At 36.5% G+C, this 22,582-nt stretch overlaps 1 protein-coding gene and 1 non-coding gene across 2 annotated transcripts in view; one reads left to right on the top strand and one right to left on the bottom strand.

Moving 5' to 3' along the window:
* The window catches only part of LOC149990958 (UDP-N-acetylglucosamine transferase subunit ALG13-like), a 41,791-nt gene that overhangs the window by 18,338 nt on the left and 871 nt on the right, over window positions 1-22,582 (bottom strand). The window contains exons 2-6 of the mRNA XM_090263995.1: window positions 21,877-21,997; window positions 19,384-19,413; window positions 19,224-19,279; window positions 15,917-15,988; window positions 14,548-14,704 (exon numbers count right to left, since the gene is read on the bottom strand). Of these exons, the coding sequence (XP_090120121.1) occupies window positions 14,548-14,704; window positions 15,917-15,988; window positions 19,224-19,279; window positions 19,384-19,413; window positions 21,877-21,997 (436 nt within the window). The remainder of the gene's footprint in view (window positions 1-14,547; window positions 14,705-15,916; window positions 15,989-19,223; window positions 19,280-19,383; window positions 19,414-21,876; window positions 21,998-22,582) is intronic.
* Window positions 7,693-7,799, top strand: LOC149990959 (U6 spliceosomal RNA). Its single transcript, XR_016508839.1, has one exon. It is a non-coding gene; the product is annotated as a U6 spliceosomal RNA (small nuclear RNA).

Consider the following 22,582-nt stretch of genomic DNA (forward strand, 5'->3'; position numbering starts at 1 on the left):
ATCAGCAAATCCAAGAAAATTACAAAGACTTGCAGAACGCTATAGGAAACTTAAAGAGAACTACACCAGCATAAAAAAGGACACACAAACTATTAATAAGAATCAGGAAGAAATGAAGAATACAACCTCTGAACAGAAAAACGCAGTAGAATCAATCAAAAGTAGGCTAAACGAAGCAGAGGATCGGATCAGTGAGTTAGAGGACAATGTAAAAAAAATTTCTAGACAATACAACAAAATGAAAAACGATTGAAAAAGTATGAAGAAGGTCTAAGGGAATTACAGGATAACATGAGACAAAATAATATCCAGATCATTGGAATAAAAGATGGAGAAGAAGAACAAGGGATAGAGAAGCTGATAGAAGAAGTATTCACAGAAAATTTTCCCAACCTGATGACAGAAAAAGTCATGCAAGTCCAAGAAGCGCAGAGAGTCCCAATGAAGAGGAACCGCAAAAGGCCCACTCCAAGCACATCACAATTAAAATGGCAACATTCCAAGACAAAGAGAGAATCCTAAGAGCAGCAAGAGAAAAACAACAAATAACATACAAGGGAGCTCCGATAAGGCTATCGACCTATTTCTCAACAGAAACACTACAAGCCAGAAGGGAATGGTCAAAAATATTTCAAGCAATGAAAAACAAAGGCCTACAACCAAGAATACTCTACCCAGCAAGGCTCTCATTCAAAATGGAAGGTGAAATAAGGAGTTCCTCAGACAAAGGAAGACTAAAAGAATACATTTCCACAAAACCAGCATTGCAAGAGATGCTAAAAGGAATGATCTAAGAAGGATAAGGAAAAAAAAAAGGGAAAGGAACACAGGTACAAAGGGAAATGAATAAATATATATCAATAATAACCTTAAATGTAAATGGATTAAATGCTCCCATTAAAAGACATAGGGTAGTGGAATGGATATGAAAACAGGACCCACATACTTGCTGTCTACAAGAAACACAACTCAAAACAAAAGATTTACACAGACTGAAAGTGAAGGGATGAAAAAAAAATATTTCCAACAAATGGACATGAAAAAAAGGCTGGGGTAGCAATACTCATATCAGACAAAACGGATTTCAAAGCAAGGGCCATAAAAAGAGACAAAGAAGGACATTTCATAATACTTAAAAAGATAAAATACATCAAGAAGATATAACACTAATAAATATATATATGCACTCAACAAAGGAGCACCTCAATATATAAAGAAAATACTAGAAGACCACAAGAAGGATGTTAACAGCAACACACTCATAGTAGGGGACTTTAATACTCCTTTATCAACAACAGATCCTCAAAGCAAAGAAACACCAAGGATATACAGGCATTGAACAACACACTAAACCAAAAGGACTTAACTGATGTATATAGAAGTTTTCACCCCAAAGCAGCAAAATATACATTCTTTTCAAATGCACATGGGACATTTTCAAAGATAGATCACATGATAGGACAAAAAACATGCCTCAACAATTCAAGAGAACTGAAATTATATCAAGCATCTTTTCAGACCACAATGCCTTGAAACTAAAAATCAACCTCAGAGAAAAAAATCAAAGACACTCAAACTCATGGGAGAATGAATAACATGCTATTAAATAATGGATGGATTAACAATGACATGAAAGAAAAAAATCAAGAAGTTTCTGGAAACTAATGATAATGAACACACAACAGCCCAAAACCTATGGGACACAGCAAAAGCAGTCCTAAGAGGGAAGTTCATAGCAATACAGGCATATCTGAAAAGGATAGAAGAATCTCTAAAAATCTAACCCTAAAGCTACAAGAACTAGAACAACAACAACAAACAAAGCCAAGGGCAAGAAGAAGGAAGGAAATCATCAAGATCAGAGCAGAATTCAATGACACAGAGAATAAACAAACAATTCAAAGGATCAACAAAAGTAGGAGCTGGTTCTTTGAAAAAATAAACAAGATCGACAAGCCTCTAGCCCGGCTCATCAAGAAAAAAAAAGATCCAAATAAACAAAATCAGAAACGGAAGAGGAGAAATCATGACTGATACCACAGAAATACAAAGGATTGTAAAAAATTACTACGAACAACTCTATGGTGAGAAATTCGAAAACCTAGGAGAAATGGACAAATTTTTAGAAACGTATAATCTCCCAAACCTGAATCAACATGAAGTAGAAAGTCTCAACAGACCAATAACAAAGAAGGAAATTGAAACAGTAATCAAAAATCTCCCAGCACACAGAAGCCCTGGACCAGATAGCTTCACAGGAGATGTTTACAAAACATTTAGAGAAGAACTAACTCCTACCCTCCTCAAACTATTCCAAAAAATCCAAAAAGAGGGAAAAATCCCAAATTCTTTCTATGAAGTCAGTATTACCCTAATTCCAAAACCAGGTCAAGACACAATAAAGAAAGAAAACTACAGGCCAATATCACTGAAGAATATAGATGCTAAAATCCTCAACAAAATATTGGCAAACAGGATCCAGCAACACATTAAAAAGATCATACACCACGATCAAGTAGGATTCATCCCAACGATGCAAGGATGGTTCAATATTCGCAAATCAATAAATATAATACACTACCTAAACAAAATGAAGGACAAAAATCACATGATCATGTCACCAGATGCAGAAAAAGCATTTGATAAAGTACAACACCCATTTGGATGAAAACTCAGCAAAATGGGAATAGAGGGAGCATACCTCAACATAATAAAGGCTATATACGAGAAACCTGAAGCCAACATCATACTCAATAGACAAAAACTGAAAGCATTTCCCCTGAGATCAAGAACGAGACGATGTCCATTATCTCCACTCCTATTCAACATAATGTTCAAAATCCTAGCCACAGCAATCAGACAAGACAAAGAAATAAAAGGCATCCAAATTGGAAAAGAGGAAGTGAAACTATCATCATATGCAGATGACATGATAGTATACATAGAAAACCCTACAGACTCCACTAAAAAACTACTCCACAGAAGAAGCAAATTTGGCAAAATAGCAGGGTGAAAAATAAATATGCAGAAATCTAAGGCATTTCTGTACAGCAACAATAAAATATCAGAGACAGAAACAAAAAATAAAATACCATTTTCTCCAGCAACAAGAAAAATAAAGTACCAAGGAATAAACTTAACCAAAGAGATAAAAGACCTGTACTCTGAAAATTACGTAACACTGAAGAAAGAAATTAAGGAAGATACAAATAAATGAAAACAAGTACCATGTTCCTGGATGGGAACAATCAACGTCATCAAAATAGCCATACTACCCAAAGCAATTTACAGAGTCAATGCAATCCCTATTAAAATACCAATGACGTATTTTACAGACCTAGAACAAATACTTCAAAAATTCATATGAAACCAAAAAAAGACCCCTAATAGACAAAGCAATCTTGAGACACAAGAACACAGCAGGAGGAATCACAATACCAGACATCAAACTATTCTACAAAGCCACTGTGATCAAAACAGTCTGATACTGCATAAGAACAGACATATAGATCAATGGAACAGAATAGAGAGTCCAGAAATAAATCCAGGACTATATGGTAAACTAATATTTCATAAAGGAGTAAGGAATATAAAATGGAGTGAGAAGAGCCTCTTTAACAAATGGTGCTGGGAGAACTGGACAGGGACGTGCAAAAAAATGAAACTAGACCACCAACTTACACCACACATGAGAATAAACTCAAGATGGATCAAAGACTTAAATGTAAGACGTGACACCACAGAAGTCCTAGAGAAAAACATAGGCAGGAGAATTTCAAATATCCCACGTAACAATATTTTCACGGATACATCTCCTAAGGCAAGAGAAATAAAGGAAACAATAAACAATCTTATTGCAAAGATAAGTAAAATTAAAAGGACTGCTTAAAATGTAACTAAAAATTATAACAGAATTAATATGTCAGTATTTGAACAAGTGTAAAAATTCAAAATTAGGATCAACATGAGAAAAAGTTTTATCAATATATGACCTGAGGTACAAAAAAAAGAGAACAAAACATAAAATACAAATTATTCCATTGTTATTTACATTTATAGCCACCAAAAAGAATCACTGGGAGCAACACTGGCACTTTTGGGAAAATTCGTCAGCGTCGCTCACAGCAACGTTGGCACTCAAAGGGTTAAAAACACTAACCTTTCTGAGGCATTTACTGTGCAATAACTGATTCATTTTTTGAGAGCTTGTAGCGCGCAATGACTTTTCCTCTATTTCTTTTAATTAGTGTCACAAGAAGAAAAAAAGTTCTGTTGTAAAAACTTAATTCTTGAAGAGGTTACTAATAGCAGGGTAGAATTATATGAGGTCACCTAAAACTACTTAACATTCTTACACTGTAAGCATTGCTACTTTACCCAAGACAAATGCAATTTTATTATAGCTTATGTATTGGGTTGGCCAAAAAGTTCATTTTGGATATCCATACAATGGCTCTAGTAATGCTTAGTTGTCTTTAACTTCATTTGAAACATTTTTGTTAGACTGTATTGTGACAGCTGTCATATCAGCGTATATTTTAAAAAAACTTCTCAAAATTGGTGAATATTTGTGCAGCCATTTTAATATTGAAAATGGAAGAAGATATGCAACATTTTCAGCATATTATGCTTTATTTCAAGAAAGGTAAAAACCCGACTTCCGGCCAAAATGGGAGGCCTAGACAGACATGCTGTGTCTCCTTCCACAACTAAGAAGGAATACAATTACCTCAAAACTAGAGACAACCAGAAGTTCCAGAAAACTGCGCTACATGGAAGTCCAACCAACAAAGAAATGAAGAAGAAATACTCATCCAGAGAGGTGCAATAGCTCTACCTAGGACACAGAAGCAAACAAACACAGGAGCCTGTCAAGATGAGGAGACAGAGAACTATGTCCCAAAAAGGGAACAGATCACGGTTCCAGTGGGGAACTAAGCGAAGAGGAGATAGCCAACTTAACAGATGTAGAGTTCAAAACACTGCTGATAAAGATGCTGACAGGCTTGACAGATAAGCTTAAGTACGGCAAACGCATAAGGGAAGAAGTGAATGCTATACTAAATGAAACGAAAGAAAATCCACACAAAACCAATGGTCAAGGGAAGGAAACCAGGGTTCAAATCAATAATTTGAAACATAAGGGGAAAAAAAGCAGTCAATCAGTACAGAAGGAGGAAACAAGAATTGAAAAAAATGAGGAGAGGCAAAGGAACCTCTAGAACAACTTTAAACATACCAATATCCAAATCATAGGTCGCCAAAAGAATAAGAGAAAGAGCAAGAAATTGAAAGCTTATTTGAAAAAATAATGAAGAAAAACTTCCCAAATTTCACGAATGAAATATACATATAAGTCCAGGAAGCACAGAGTCCTATACAAGCTATACCCAAGTAGGATCTCGCCAAGACACATCATAATTAAAATGCCAAGGGTTCAAGATAAAGAGAGAATCTTAAAAGCAACAAGAGAAAAGCAGAGAGTTACCTACAAAGAGGTGTCTATAAGACTATCAGCTGATTTCTCAAAAGAAACTTTGCAGGCAAGGGACTGGCCAGAACTATTCGATGTGATGAAAACCAAGATTAGTCTACCCAGCAAAGCTCTCATTTAGAATGGAAAGGAAAGATAAAGCACTTCCCAGACAAGGTAAAGCTAAAGGAGTTCATCACCAAGCCATTATTATACTGAAATGTAAAAGGGACTTACTTAAGAAAAAGAAGATCAAAATTAACATTAAAATGACAACAAACTCACAACTATCAACAACTGAATCTAAAAAATAAGAACAAAATCCAACTAAGGAAACCTGAATAGAAACAGAATCATAAATATGGGGATCATTTTGACGGTTATCTGCTGGGAGGGAGAAGTGGGAGAAGTGGGGAAATGGTGCAGGGATTAAGAAGCATAATCGATTGGTACAAAATAGACAGGGGGAAGTTAAGAACAATATAGGAAAGGGTGAAGCCAAAGAAATTATATGCACAACCGATGGACATGAACTAAGTGGGGGGTGGGACTGCTGGAGGGAAGGGGAGTACTGAGTGGAGGGGAGCAAAGGGAAAAATCTGGGACTACTGTAACAACATAATCAATAAAATATAATTTAAAAAAAGGTAAAAACACAACTGAAATGCAAAAAAGATTTATGCAATGTATGGAGAAGGCGCTGTGACTGATCGAACGTGTTCAAAAGTGGTTTGAAAGTTTCTTCGTGCTATTGATATTTTGGCCAAATAATTATTTGCTGTGGGGCTGTCTTATGCATTGGAAGCTGTTTAGCAGTTCCCTTGGCCTCTACCCACTAGAATCCAATAGTGGGAGAAAGCAGACATACTCAAAATACCCAAATCAATAGTTTCTGGTGAAAATGAAAAGTATGTCGTTTACAGAAAAAAAAAAAAAACTAAACGGACTTCTTGGCCAACCCAATAGAACAGTATACCTCAAACTTATATAATGTTAGTAACCAATGTTACCCTAATAAATTTATTTTTTTTAAAAAGCTAATGGACTAAGTTCAATTAGCTAAAGACAGTAGAATGCAATTATGATCAGTTGGTAAGAACTAACTACTAGACATACAATAGTTAAATAAGTACTTATAGGTCTGACAGAGAATAAAGGGGAGAAAAAAAAGGAGGTTACAGTAGTCCCTGTCTATATCACGGTTCACTTATCACAGCCTCACTGTATCGCAGGATTTTTAAAAATATATTAATTATTTATCATGGATTTTTCACTATATCGTGGGATTTTATAGTACTGTAAATACTAAAATAAATTTAAGGTTCCTACTTCGTGGATTTTCACCTATCGTGGGGGGTCTAGAACGTAATACCTGCAATAAGTGAGGGATCACTGTACTATGAATTCACCTTCCTTGTAAATGCAATATTACAGTGAACCCCATAAGAAAAAATCTTCTACAATTTACAGTTGCTCTTAGAGATGTATGACCAACTCATTCACAGGCTTAATAGGGCTCTATAGCGTAATAGGTATAGTTCAAGGAATGGAAGAAAACTTATCTAAAATATTAATGGAGACCAACATAATGCAGTCAAACTGCTTATTTCTCCCTATCTAGGTTATCTGCAGTCTGCTTCAGGACATTTTAGAAGAAAACACGAATGTATATAATAAGATTTGGCTCTTTTAGAGATCAAAGGGCATGGGCAAGACTAAGGTACAGTGAAGTACAAAATTTAAGCAGCCACAAAATTCATGCAAAAAAAAAAAAAAAAAAAAAAAACCATGACTAAAATATCAAAATCCTAAGAGACAGGATACAAAAAAACTGCACATGCATGACATAACCTGAAGAGTGAATGCCTTCCTGAACTCACCCTAAGCCTGGGCCATGGAATCTGTCTTTAGGGGAAGTAAGTCACTCACTAGTTCCTGGCAAAGTCTTGGAAACAGTTACAAACACTCAGTGATAACAATATTTGATGCCTATGAGGAGTCTCATGGTAAAGGCAACCATAGCATATAGCTACCTGGCAGACAGGAAATGACTTACAAGAGGATGGGATGGGACTGCCAGAGAGTTACATGAATAACAACAGAAATTCTAAGTTGTTTCATCCAGAGGAATGATAAAGAGCAACTAAAAAAGCAGCCATGGCCTGTTGGAGTTATAGTTCAAAGTTCATAAGTAACTAAAAGAATAAAAAGTAAAATAAGTGCTCGCTTCGGCAGCACATATACTAAAATTGGAACGATACAGAGAAGATTAGCATGGCCCCTGCGCAAGGATGACACGCAAATTCGTGAAGCGTTCCATATTTTTAGTTCAGTGAATATTAGGACAAAGATTTTCCTTCACGTTGTATATTTTTCTCCCTATTTGATCCCTCCAGAGTTTGGCATTCTAAACAAGTAAATAATGACATAAGTTCCTTTGCATAGAACTAATAAGACCAGTTGTCAACAGAGGTTCTTTTTTTTTTTTGACCAAGTCTTTGACTGGAATGTCAAGCCTAAAGGAAACATACTTGGGCTCAGATTGTTACCAGAAAGCCCTGAGGAACTGGGAATGACTTTCAAAGGTAATAAAAGCCCGTGAGATAAAAAGGCCTGGTACCATGGTTGGTTGTGCGGTCCACAGCAATCTTTCCAGGGAAGGAACGAAGGTTGTTTTCCTGAAAGATGGCTAGAAGGGACCTTAAGGCACAAGGAAAGACCAGAAAGAATTGGAAAAAACAGGTGTGTACAGGCAAGGATGAATGCCAGATATGTGGCACAGCTTCTGTGCCCTGAAGAACAGACTGAAGGTCACCCCAAATATTCCTTGGGTAAGTTCCAGCAAAGCAGAACTAAAGATCATAAGTGATCATTTGCTGCTCTTGTTATGTTTATGCAAACGAACAGGATAAATTAAAAATGGACTTAATGTAGTCCCTTTAAAGACAAGGAGGGTAACCTTAGGGAGAAAAATTATTATTCAAGGAAAATCACAATGATCGGTAGTAGAGTATAAAACAGGGCAACTAACTGTCTTAAAAGTTTCTTCTCCAGATTTAGAGACTTGTTTGCGGGTTATGTTACATAAATTAACACGTGTTTTTTGTTTTCAAAGGACATAAGCCTATGATCGCATTACCTGAGTGATTATCTGTACGCATAAGCCTCACTTAATCCTCTCTGCAGCGCTGCCTCCTGAGACTCAACGGTTTGGCTGAACTAAATGGCTGGGTTGGGGAAGAATGGGGTGGTCTGTGGGCTTCACTTTAAAACGGGTTTCTCTTTTCTATCCTAATGGCTTGGACAGAAAAGGCCCAGAGGTCTGAGAGGGGGAAAAACCTAAACTATTTACCTCAGCCCAAACTAAGTATAATGGGCAAAAGGGTTTTGGACAGGCGAGATGTGCCTAGCACACCTTCTTACAAAGAAACTTTTTTTTTTTCCCTAATATGGAACATTGAAAAATTAATCCCTGCCTTTTGTCATCTAGTAGTTATGGATTGAATGATGTCTTTTAACCCTTTTCGCCAAATCTGTTGCCCTCAGAACACAACAAGGACACCAGCCTGTTGAACCAAGCACGCCGTTGACCGGAGGCAGCCAACTGACCTGGAGTCTGCACGATCCTTCCCCATGTGGGAAGGCCACCCTCCCCTCCACACCCCCACTCTTATTAGGGTTTTCTGGACCCAAGGGTAGGAAGGACGACGACCATGTCCAGCTTGAAGCAGCTAGAGGAGCTTGAGACCTTCACCCATTGTCCTTTACAAGATTACAAAGGGTCCTAATATTTGAGAGCGGGTGATAGTTAATTTTTACGAACCAGGGGTATGGACTTGGGGGGATTGCTGGGGGAGGGGGGTGCTGGGGGGAGGGGAACAAGGGGGAGAAAATTAGAACTGTTGTAACAATATAATCAATAAAAAACATTTAAAAAAAAAAGTAAAATAAATGATGGCAGTAAACATTTTTAGAAATACCTATATACAACACAAGTTTGGCGTTTAAAGGGTATGTGTTCAACAATTCTACATAAATGAGGAATTTTAATTCTTGATTCACTTGTCACTTGATTTTTTAAAGCTTAGACATTTGCCGGAAGCAGACAGCCAACAGATTCCCCCACAATTAGTCCCGAAGTAGTAAAACCAGGGTCTACATTAACATTTACAATGAGAATTTTCTATGGTCGTTAATTAACATTTTTTTTTTAAACATCACTGTGTGGTTGCCTCTCACTCGCGCCCCCAACTGGGAACCTTACGTGCAACCTAGTCATGTGCCCTGACTGGGAATCGAACCAGCGACACTTGGCTCACAGGCCAACGCTCAATCCACTGAGCCACAGCAGCCAGGGCTCAGCATTTAATTTTTAAATTGTTAAGTGAAACAGATACAGAAAATAAATGAAATATATTATTTTAAGGTAGATATTATTCAGGTCAATAAAATAAAACTTAACCATCCACTCCAGAAAACTTCCATGCTGCCTAGCCAATTACAAACCCTCTCCCTCCCACAATAATTAACCATTACCCTGACTTTCATAGTAACTACTTCCTGTGGTTTTCTTTTAAGTCTCGAATCTTTTTAATCTATTGGTCCTTTCTCCATTCCTGTCAATTTCTTTCAGTTTTTCTTTGGAAGAATCTGGACCCTTTGACCTGTGGAGTTTCCAAAAGTCTGATTTTACTAAATATATACTCATGTTGCATTTCCACATGTTCTTCTGTATTTCCTGCAAATAGGCAGCTCGATCCAGGAGGCTAGTTCAAACTCAGGATTAATTCGTTTGGCATATGTATAGGTAACGCCTTACTGTTCTTGCAATCTTAGCAGCTATTGTTTAATACCCACTCATTTAGTAAGGACTGCAGAATAATTACATTCTACCACTTCTTTTTTAATGGTCAGAATACTAACATATAGAAATATTTTCCCTCATCTTTTTTTGTTACCTATTAATAAAGTTCACATGAGAATGAACAGATCCTTTCCCTCTACTCTCCAATTTTCAAGAAAATAAATTAGTTTCTTATCCCGTTAAGGTGATCAATTTTTAAAGAATCATTAGGAACTTTAAAATTTAACATATTTGATATGTTCTTGCAATTATCACTGTTGAGGCTCAAATTGTTCCATCTTTGGGCCAGTGGGAACCTCTTTAAGATGGCTCCTGAGTCCTTCTGACCTGACCCTAGTAGCCTTTGATAGTTTCCTTGCTATCTGGCATGAAGAGATGGTCCAGGCTCACCTTAAGCATTTCCTGCCAATCACCAAACCCAGAATTAACAATTTCTCCAAACTTCTTTTGTTTTTTTTTAACAGTGAGAAATGTTATTTCATGACCACAAACTGAATGCTAAGGATGTGCACTATAGGCTTTTTCAGTGAACAGAACTAGGTAATATACAGTAGACCCTTCTCTATATCACAGTTCACTTATCACAGACTCACTATATCGCGGTATTTTTAAAAATATTATATGTAATTATTTATCACAGACTTTTTGCTATATCACGGGATTTTGCGGTACTGTATACGTATGTTAAAAGTTATGTAAGTTTAAGAGTGTAGAATATGTTTAAGAACATAAGTAGTGTTTATAAAAGTGTTGAAAAGATTAATAAGGAAGTGGGAAAGGTTAATAAGGGACTGGGAACAGTTTATAAGTGTGTGGAAAGGGTTTATAAAGCCTTAAAATATATATAAATGCTAAACTAAATGTAAGGTTCCTACTTCGATGATTTTCACCTACTGTTGGGGGGGTGTCTAGAATGTAATACCTGTGGTAAGTGAGGAAATACTGTACAAATATATTTAAAGATAAAATACCTCAAACTCATATTGATACTTCCAATTCAATCTTGAGACCATAAAAGCTTTTACTTAGGCACTTTATTACACCTATATTATTACTTTTCTTCCATACTAAGAGTCCTGGTTTGAAAGAACACAAGGGATAAATATTAGGATATCCAATACTCACATGTTTTAGCTGACATTAGTCTTAAAATAATAATCTGAGTACTGTGTCTAGATAAAAGAACTTGAAGTGTGATTATTGAGAGCATTAGAAAATGCTTGGCACATGGTATCTCAATTCTCTTCTTTTTAAAAATAGCTGCTATATCCACATTGTCTAAACACAGGGACATAATATAGCATATTCTCAACCTCCCAGCCGTCATGTTGTCTTAATTCTACAGGTAAATATATATTTAATATTTACCATCAGAACTTAGGTTGGTGTCTCTAATTATTTTAGTAGTCTAAAATAGTCAATTTATTCTGTAATACACTGTTGTCCACCCAATACAATTTCTTGTAATGACAGAAATATTCTCTATCTGTGCTTTCCAATACTGTAGCCACCTGCCACATTTGACTTTGAGCATTTGGCATGTCATCAGTGTGACTGAGCAACTGAAGGTTTATTTTATTTAGTTACAATTAATATCAATTTAAATTATCACATGTTGCTGGTGATTACTGTACCTTGCATGACAGCAGAGCTTGAGTGGATTCTTCAGGAAGGGCTCATGTGAATACTATATTCTCTAAATTCTTATATAGTGCCCATTAGGTTTGAAAATATTTGGTTCAATATAAAATCTTTGGTTCACATTCTTTCATTATCTTAAACGTTACTACATTTTCTTCTATCATGAAGCACTGCTATAAAAGTTCAATGGTTATTTTCTTTTATCCTCCATAGGCTCTTTTATGTAGATAATCTAAGGACTATTTCTTTAAAGTCCAGTCATTTTACAGAATATCCTGGTTTTGGTTGTTCTATGTTAACAGTCTCATGTATACAAAGTGGTAATATTTCAGTAGGTGGTTTTAAAAGCTTTTTTAATTTCGGGGAAGTCTTCTGAGTTATAGTTTTTAGTATTTATTCTTTTCGCTTACTTTGGTTTTCTTCTTCAGGGACTTCTGTCAGTGTTTGATCTCCTTTACCTAACTTAGTACGTCACTTTTGAATCTTCATCTTTTGTTTACTTTAGATCCCCCCCTTCTTAACATCTTTCTCTTAAAGCATTGTCTGATGTATATAATACATTTTGGTCATCATCCTTATAGTTTAGTCTTCATTACTGAAATGACTTTCTTCCATTTCTAATGTTTTCTTGAGTTCTGTTACCTCATCTGAGTTTTTCTGACTCTGATTTGTTCTTTAATGTCTTATTTTATTAATGTCTTTAGCTCATTCTGAAACAGCTGTTTACTTTTCGTTTATTTGATTAGTTTTTATGTTTTAAGATTTTATTTATTTTTAGAGAGGGGGAAGGGCAGGAGAGAAACATTGATCAGTTGCCTCTTGTGAGCTGACACCCATCCAACTGAGCCACATGGGTCAGAGATAATTAGTTCTTCTTAAGTGAGCGGAGTTCTGACATGCCTTTTACTGTCTATAAGGATGATATTTTATTTTCTTGATACATCTTTGTATAGGAGTCGATCTTAGTGCTTTTCATCTGTTCATTTTTATGTGAAATTATTTTTCATGAAATTTTAAATGAGGTGGAGTAAACAAAAGCTTTTCTAATGTCACAGGGCTCTCTTTGCTGTTTTTTTTATAGTGTTAAAAATATCACTGCTTTCTAGGATTCTATGGCTCTGTTCTTTTCCTCAATTTAGTCTGGACCTGTTCTTTTCTCTATCCTGATCATTTTATTCCACTCCTAGCAGTTTCTAACCAGTAAAGAATACTATACTAAAAGGGATACGTGGCAGGTCAGTTTGGAGAGTTCTTATGGGCCAAACTGCTCCAAGCATGTACCAAAAGCACTCACCTAGTATTGGACAGGTCAAATCCCTTCCCAGTCTTAGCTGCTCCTTCCTCCCAAATTGGCTACCCCCAGTGCTTCTGTCTTCTCACTCCCACATGAACTCTGATAGCATGCAGGTCTGTGACTGGTGGTTTGTCCCTACCTGCTTACATTTTGTGGTTCATAGATACCTTGTCACCTAGTTTTGTTATAAGTGTTGTCCATGGGTTTTGGTTTTGCCATTTCCATTTTTATTTGGATGCTCAGATTGAAAAGCTATGCTATTGTTGCCACCACCTTCCCAGAGTTCTGAGAATTTTAAGTTACATTATCTCATTGGAATTCCACAACGGCTTCATAAATTGGCACTATCAGTACCCATAAGCTCATAGATAATAAAGGTTCAATAACCTGTCCAAAATTACATAGCTAGTTAAGTTGTAAAACCAAGATTCTAATCTAGATCTCTTAAATTTTAGCACCTATATTCTGTATAATATTCATGGGAAAATAATTCATTACATATGGAAATGTATTTTATAGCAAACTTGTCAGGGGTTAATTCTGTGAAGTGTGAGAACACATTTATCTTAATTCCTGTATAATAAAACTTAACTCGAAGTTAAGCAAAAGTAATACAGTCCCTTATATTTTCAGTAAGTGAAATAAGCCAGTCAAAGACAGACAGATTTCATTCGTATGTGAAATCTAGTGAGCAAAATGAACTAACAAGCAAAACAGACACAGACTCATAGACAGAGAGCAGATGACAGCTGCCCGGGGTTGGGGATTGAGGGTCTGGGGTCGGGTGGAGGGTTGAGCAAGACAGAAAACAAACAGAGGAAGAACTCATGGAAAAGGACAACAGTGTGATGACTGCTGTGGGTGGAGTAGAGAGAGGTAGAGAAGGGTATAGGGGGGATAAATAGTGATGGACAGAGACTTGACTTGAGATGCTGAACACACAATACAGTGTACGGATGATATGCTATAGAATTGTATACCTGAAACTTGTATACTTTTATTAATAAATTCAATAAAAAGAAAAATAAAATAATTTTCAGAAGGGTAGCAAAATGATAGCTACAAAATCACATCAAAGCCAAATTTATTTTTAAAAAATTAAAACCCTGGCTCTCTCAAATCTCATAGATTCCTTAATTATAGAAGATATTTTATTAAGAAGGTTAAACAAATGTAATCCTGGAAATTAAAAGTAATCCTCTCTAATCACTAGAACTGCAGTATGTGCACGAGAACTGAAGAAGCTTCCAACGTAAGCAACCACTAATAACCTACCTGGCCTGCCTTGTGTAGGTGAAGATAGGTGTATAGCATTCTGTGAGGAAACTGAAGTGGTACTACTAGCTTGATTAGCTGCTGCACAGTTAGATAGGACTGGAGCTGGAACATTATTGGCACAGGAAGCTGCAATTGCTGCAGAATTTACCATCACCTGTAAGTGTGGAAGAAAGTTTAGAATTCTAAGTTTGGTTTCTCAAACAATATTAGTCTTTTATCTGATCCTAAATTTCAGAAAATATTATTTTGATAACTAAAACATGGAGAAGTCAATCTTTATGTAAACCCAATATAGGCAGGTTAAGTAATTTCTTTTAGAAGACCCCAGATTACTTCGAGAGCTTAATTTTCAATTGTTTTCTGAAAAAGATAACATATTGCTATGATTCAAAAATCAAGTATTGAGTTGTGTAACAATGAAATTTACCTCCAGCCCCTATCCACTATCTGCCTTGTTCCCCTCTGCCCAAGCGGGTAACCGGTTTCCTATATATTATGCAGACTTTATATACACTTTTTTTTTTTTTAAACAGAAAAGGTTCTTCGATTGTTTAAAACTCTTTGAGACTACAAATTCAGTTTCTGATTAGGCCACGGCACCCAATACAGGGCTATGCACAGAGATGTGTTCAATAAATGGTAACAGACTCTTCTTAATACACTGCCCTCACTACAGTCTCCATTTTCTTACCACCCACTGAAGCGTGGTTACTACCTGCTCTGGTCCCCAAAGACTGTTCAAAGTCACCAGTGGTCCCCATGGCAAAAAATCCTAGTAGACTCTTGTTAGTCCTTATGTTGCTTGACCTCTTAGGAACTGACACTTGACTGCTTCTTGAAACAGTCTCTTCTTGGGGTTTTCATAATACACTCTTCTCCTGCTTTCCCCCATCCTTGCCTGTTCCTTTTCTACCCTTTTCCTAAAATTTGGTGATCTACAGAGGCTCTGTTCTAGATGCTCTTCTCAACCTCTTCCTTCTCCCAAGATGATGTTATTCACTCTTATTGTTTTAGTTACCTTTTTGATGTCAATTCCCCATTCTACAAGAGAGCTTTACATTTGTGACACTGACTTGATAGGTGATTTATATGAACTCACTCATTACATAAGAGGTTCAGAGTAGATTGACTTTGAGTAGTCTAATGCCAGCACATAGAACACTGTCTGAAACACAGTAGATGCTCAATCGGTTTGTTGAATGAATTTACTAATCACTGTGCAAGGCAACACAAGGTTTAATAATACCTGAGACAGGACTATAAGCAGCTTCATTGAAGTATGATGAAGAGAACAAAAAAAAAATGTTATCATTTTCCTCCATTCAGACCATTACAACTAACCATTTAATAACACTATAAAGATTACCTCTTGGGGGTAGTTGTATGAGGTAACTGTGTCCTGAGGAGACATAGAATATGGTCCTCTGTCCTGAAGAGACTTTAGTGAATACAGAAATATAGTTAAATAAAGGTAAATCAAGAAACCAAACAACACATCAATAAAAGATCTGCTTTGTTCTGAAAGCATTCAAATTTGGAAGTGACTACTAAGATGATGCTCCAAAAGGTATCAATCTAGTGGCTCTATTTAGGTGACTACTCCATTTGCTATCTATATCCAACTCTAGTTCCAATGCAGATACTAAAATGTAAAAGAGGATTGTAATTTAAATACTTTCTCAGTGGCCTTTCTTACTATATAAGTTTCAAAATCAATAGGATCAACAACAGTTTTGCTAAAAGAAAGCATTCCATCTAAAGATGTAGCTTGGGACAAAAGTGGTTAATTGGTTGTTCAGCTGCATCCTATCTAAGTGGGAGGTACTTAATCCAAACACCACTTCCTCTGGCTCAAGACCTTGTCTTTGTAAAAGCAAATATGATTTTAATAGGCTCAGAGTTATGCATGACAGACTACTATGAGAGCAAAACAACCAACCAAACAAAAAACTAGCAGCAAAAGTTGGTACTAATGGTAAGAACACAGAGGGAATCAGGGGAAGTAATCAAAGAAACAAGGGGAACCACACTGTGACAAAAATGAGCCTAATTTAATATGAACTTAAGATCACATGTTTCTAAAACTTTAGCCCTGGCTCAGAATGCCCAGTGTAAATGCTAGACAATTCTAGAGACAGATTTTACATGAGAGATGGGCATGGAAATAAAAAGTAGAAATAAATAAATGTTCATGGTTTCTTAGAAGGCTCTCTGCCTGGAAATCTCTTAAGTCCTGCATTTGTCCTCTTCCCCTCAAAATGCTGTGAGAAAATTCCTTAGAAACTTGCTATAGATTTCATGACTGGTGGTGGGATTGGAACACAACATGAAAAGACTAAAAACTATGGGATGTATGATAAAGTTATGAACAAAAAGGAACATATGACAAGAGAAATTAAAGGATCTAGTCTGGTCATGCCTAATGGTGAGACTTTTACCTGCTTTTTCAGCTGGATGACTATTTCAAAAAATTGTGTAAAAAGCATGTGACATAACAGTTAATAGAAGAATGAGGGGACAAACTATTTATTTAACCAAGAAAGTAAAAGAAAAATAGTAGAGAGAATTCTGTTTTCTTCACCTTCCTAAGATATATTGCCTAAACAGTAAAAACAAAAATCTAGTACATAAAGCTACCAAAGTTAAGATTAATCATAGTTAGGAAATACAAAACAGTTCTTCACATTCTTCACAAGTATTCCATTTCTCCTCCTGGGTAGGTGGTAGGTCGCTCTTCCTGGGCTCATCTAAAGTTAGGTATAGCCATGAGACTTGTTTGGCCAATGAAATACGAGCAGAAATATTAAGAGCCTGAGTTCAATTTTCCTATCTTTAGCCCTGCGCCAAGGTCATTGTAAAAGCTCATTTCCATCATAAGTGACCATGATGAATAAAGGCCTACATTAGACATACAACATTAGTAAGAACAACTGTCCTGTGTTAAGTTGTTGAAATTTTGGGGAGTTGTTACTGCAGCCTAAACTTGTCTGATTGAAACAGTAATTGGTCATTGGTAACCAGAAGTAGGATGTTGCTGTAAGAAAAACCTAATTTGGGATGGAGATTATGAACTTACAGCTCTTCATGGAAGAGGCAATTACTTCTACCAAAAACTGTAGAAGATAAAATTGATAAATGCTTTGAACGACAAAGAGCAGTTAAAAGTCAGCCTTGAAGCAAGAATCACATTGTTGTTAAAATCTGATTGCATTAAGATATGTCAAAGCAAGAGTGGAACTAATGATATAGAATACCTAGTGAATACTTGCACTTGGACAAAGTGGCTCATGGAAAAGAATCTAAAGGTATGGCTCTCCAATCAATGCCTGATTAACTCACGGTACTTGCAATCAAATAGAAACATAAAGCTAAGAAAGCAAAGCATTATTGCAAATCTAAGTAGTATATCTACTATGAAAAAGAATTGTCAGTTGGCATATTGGCACATAAAACTAATAAAAATCAAATGGAGAGGCAGCATAATAAATTAATCAGACAGCCAGACAAACCATGAGCAGAATTAAACCTATACAACTGAGATCAAATGACCCTTAGATTCCACGATTTTCTATGAACAAAAAGCAGACTGAGAAAGCTGCTCAGTTGCCAGAAAGGATTATTCTCCAATGCCTATGCCTGCTTGAAAGATGGCCAAGGAAGGAAGGGGACTTGGAGTAACCAAAGCCCCAGAAAACAACGAACTGGGTCATTCCAGGGAACAGTCCCCATGCCTAGATTGGAGGCACTCATAATGTCTGTCTCTCATGATGTCAGAATTGCTATAGGCAAATAAGTGTTTCTCCCATTCCCCACCTCTCTGTGGGAACTTTTACTGCAATTTTTCAGTCCCTGCTCCACCACTCCGAATTGGGTTTGTAGGGCGTAAATAATGTTGCATCTTTGGTTTTAGGCTTCCAGATCAGGAAGAGCCACATCTGGACCCAATACAGGGTACAACACATTCCCAGGAAAACTTGGGCACTGAGTTTAATTACACTGAATGGAATTTTTAGGTTGCCTTCTCTGATCTGCAAACAAATATTTTGTCTGTGTAAGGGAGTTTGAACTGAATGCTGTAGTACTTAGTGCTGTTAAAGTATGTCCAACTTTTTGACTTCCAGGCACAGAGAAATTAAGATTCTTCAGTGGGACATGCTCTGCCCAATCAAAAAGAAATGGAAAATGTCCAGGTGGAAGATGTACGAGCCAGTGCACCATTCACTACCTTTTGTTTCCTGACTTGGCAATCATGGATGGAGCTTCCATAAGCCTGAGTCCCTGAGCAGGGAACTCCTGTAGGCCTCCATTGGGCATGGAGCATAAACAAGAAGCAAAGTTTTCTTATATCAAGTAACTGAAATTTATGGTCCATTCTTACTTAAATAAAAGTCATAATAAAATCCTCTAAAAAATCTTCACTGCCCATGTTTGAACTTCCTTATGTATGAACACATATTAGGAATATCTCTAAGTAGATTAATTTCAGAAAGAAGGTGTGATCTTGAATGAGTTACTTTATTTCTGGGTCTCAATTTCTTCATCTACAAAATGGGAAGGGCACCCTGATTACCTCAAAGGTCTGCTCTGACTTAAATACTTCTATGTATTCTTAGATCAGTGCTCTAGTACACAATAGGAGCTGTAAGTGCTTACTGTTGTTATTAGATACATACCAAATTTGCTGTAGATTCAGTTGTGCTATAAACACCTGAAGTTTCATAGTCTGGTTCTAGAGGATATTGTCAAAGTAAAGTAAAAAGTGAGCATTATTTTATAGTTTGAAATTTTATAAACAACGATGAATGTCATAGATTCTATCTAGATCTCACTGACCTGAAGAATAAATATATTCTTCATATCCCCCTAGAAAGAAAAGACAGAAATATGTTTATGGTAGAGCTTTTTAGCTCAACACAGCCAGATGGCCAGCACTTGCTCTCTTCTCAAGTTTCATGGCTATATATGTTCAAAACTGAAATGTATACATCCTTGCAATAAGTGATTTGGCTTTCATACTACTCAAAAGATATTGAAGCAAGAGATTTGGCTGTAAACAGTACAAACTTCTCTGAAAATTCCCTTAGTTCTTAAAATTCAGACAGAGGTGGAAAATCCAGCTGTGTCCAATTTTCGATTCAGGCAGGAGGACTACAGTGATTTTAAGTTTACCAGATCTGGAGTTAGGGCTAGATCTGAATCCCAATTAACTATATCATTCTTTGTGCCTCACTTTCTCTGCTACAAAACAGGGATAACAGTACCTAGGGGAATGAAAAGAATAAAGCATGATACTTAACATATAGTAAATGGTGACTTTAATCTGACTATAGCCCAGTTTGCTTAGGTGGACATTAAAGGGATATATCATGCCTCATTTGTTTTTTCAACCTGTCAGGTAAATAATGCCTTTAAAATCAGCTCAGTGTACTGAAGTACTTTGCTTTGAGGCTGCTATATATACACCACTGAAATGCAGAGAAAGTCAATCTTCAATCGCAGTTTTCACCAAATAAAATACACAGGTCAAAACTGGATTTGATTATTAAATACGTTGCTTATCAAACACCCATGCATTAGCCTCTCCAGACAGCAGGATTTAAGGTGAAAACAAAGGTTTGGTTACTCTGAAAATGCCACCACTACAGGTGAGCAGTACATCTGAAGATGCCCACCATGCTAAAGGGAAAAGGCAAAAGGGTCATACTGCGTAAAAGCGCAGAATGTACACATCCTTAATCACATGCATGCCCATGCACGTACACAATCTTCACAGATTATCCTTGTGCTAGATTTCTTCCTAGAAATACTTATTTTCTTCAACATAAGTAGCAAAAAGTAGATCACAGGAAAATAAGGCACTTGACTGGTAAGTTGAGTCATTCAGAGTGCCCATGCCCCCCTTAGCACACCCATACATGATTTTTTAGTAAAATGGTAAAAGAAAGCACACTCCATGGTAAGAGGCACTATAACAACTGTTGAGGGCATATATATACAGGTTTTAGAGTCATACAAACCCTAATTCAAAATTGATCTCTGCCAGTCACAAAAGACCACATATTACAAGATTCTGTTTATATAAAATGTCCAAAATAGGCAAGTCCATTGAGACAGAAAATAGACTGGTGGATGCATAGGGCTGGGGGAAGGGGAAGGGAAATGGGTACAGGATTTCTTTTGGGATGATAAAAATGTTCTAAAATTGATTGTGGTGATAGTCATACAACTTTGTGGATATACTAAAAACCACCAAGTTCTATACTTTAAATAGATGAACTGTAGAGTATGTATATTACATCTAAATAAAGCTGTTATAAAAAAATTAAATCTGCCACTTACTAAGCATGACTTTAGCCATTTCATTTACCCCTCAAATCTTAATTTCCTCATATATAAAATAAGGATATCATATTCCTCAGAGGGATACAGTTTAAGTATTATATTAATTTATAAATACAATTACTTAGTACATAGAATTCAATGAACAGTAATTATGAGAGGGTACCCATAAAACCAGAATTTATAAAAACTGTGTATTTATTATTCTTACATGTTTAAACTTCAGTCACCTTCAAACTACTCTCCATTTGATACAATACACCTAATTGAGATGTTTTTTCCACTGTTCCAAACAGTTTTTGAACTTGTCAATTTTGATGCCTTTTAGTGCTTCTGTTTTGTTTTGTTTTGTTTCACCTCTTCCACATTGGCAAAATGTTTCACTTTGAGGGCTTTCTTCATCCAGGAAAACAAAAAAAGTCACCCATCTGGCAAAGGCAGCCTGTACTACAAGGGGCCCACCTGCCAGAAGATAATTCCTGCGGTTTTTTGGGGGGTTCCCCCTTGTATATTAAATTGTAAATATAATTACTTAGTATATAGAATTGAATAAATAGTAATATTTACAGATTAAGTATATTTCTTTGGGCAATGAAGTTATTTCACTGCAGTCTTGTAAAATAACAGCCAATCACGTGAAAAGCCTAAGATAGATACTAAAAATGGGAAGGACAACATGAACAGTACGTTATTAATAAGGAACAGATGTTTTCCATACTGAAATCTCACCAAATCAAAACACACTATAAACCTATGCAAAAAGGTGAAAATGTTATAACACTGTGGAGGGCCTATAGAAATACCAAGACACCTTCAAAAACCTAGGAAGCTGAGATAAGAACTGATACCTCTTTCAAAACAAGCTACCAAAACAGAATGAGAAACCACCCCCTCCACCAAACAAAAACTTTAGGTCTACTTCATAGCCTTGATACTCTAATGCCACAAGAATCATATTTAAAAAAAATAACTGTGAAATCAACTCACCCTTGTCACTCTGGCCATTGTACTCCTCTGAACTCAAAGTCTGTTTGCTTGAGTTACGTCCTCTCCTTGCAACATAGTATGCTGACGTAGGACGAACCACTGTAGAGGGCCTTCCATGATTCTGTACCACAGAGACACAAAGAGACATGCAGTTCTCCCTCTAGTCAAAAATTTATATATATATATATATGTATGTATATATAGAAGGTCTGTCCAGACAAGTCCAGCCATTGATAATATAATCAAAACTGTTTGAGTGACATTGATATAACCTGGCAGCCAAGGAGAGTGGACTGCAATGCACATGCATGAACAATGACAACTTCACTGTTCTAGTCAGTGGGGGCGGTAGACACTGTTTATAGTGAGCAGTGTACTGTGTGGCCATCGCATTCAAAATGACTGAGTGAGTAAAGCAACGGATCTGCATCAAATTTTGCATTAAGCTTGAACATTTCTCCACAGAAACTATTTGGCTAATTCAGAAGGCCACAGCTATGGGCAACTGGTAATTGGCAGCTTCATCACAACAACATGCCTGCTCATTGCATCATGTCTTGTGCAGAATTTTTTGGTGAAACATCAAATCACCCAGGTGACTCAGCCCTGCTACAGCCCAGATTTGGCACCCTGGAACTTCTGGCTTTTCCCAAAACTAAAATCACCTTTGAAAGGGAAGTGATTTCAGAACATCAATGAGATTCAG

The sequence above is a fragment of the Furipterus horrens genome, unplaced genomic scaffold, assembly GCF_987537825.1.
Source record: "Furipterus horrens unplaced genomic scaffold, mFurHor1.1.pri manual_scaffold_17, whole genome shotgun sequence".
NCBI lineage: Eukaryota > Metazoa > Chordata > Mammalia > Chiroptera > Furipteridae > Furipterus > Furipterus horrens.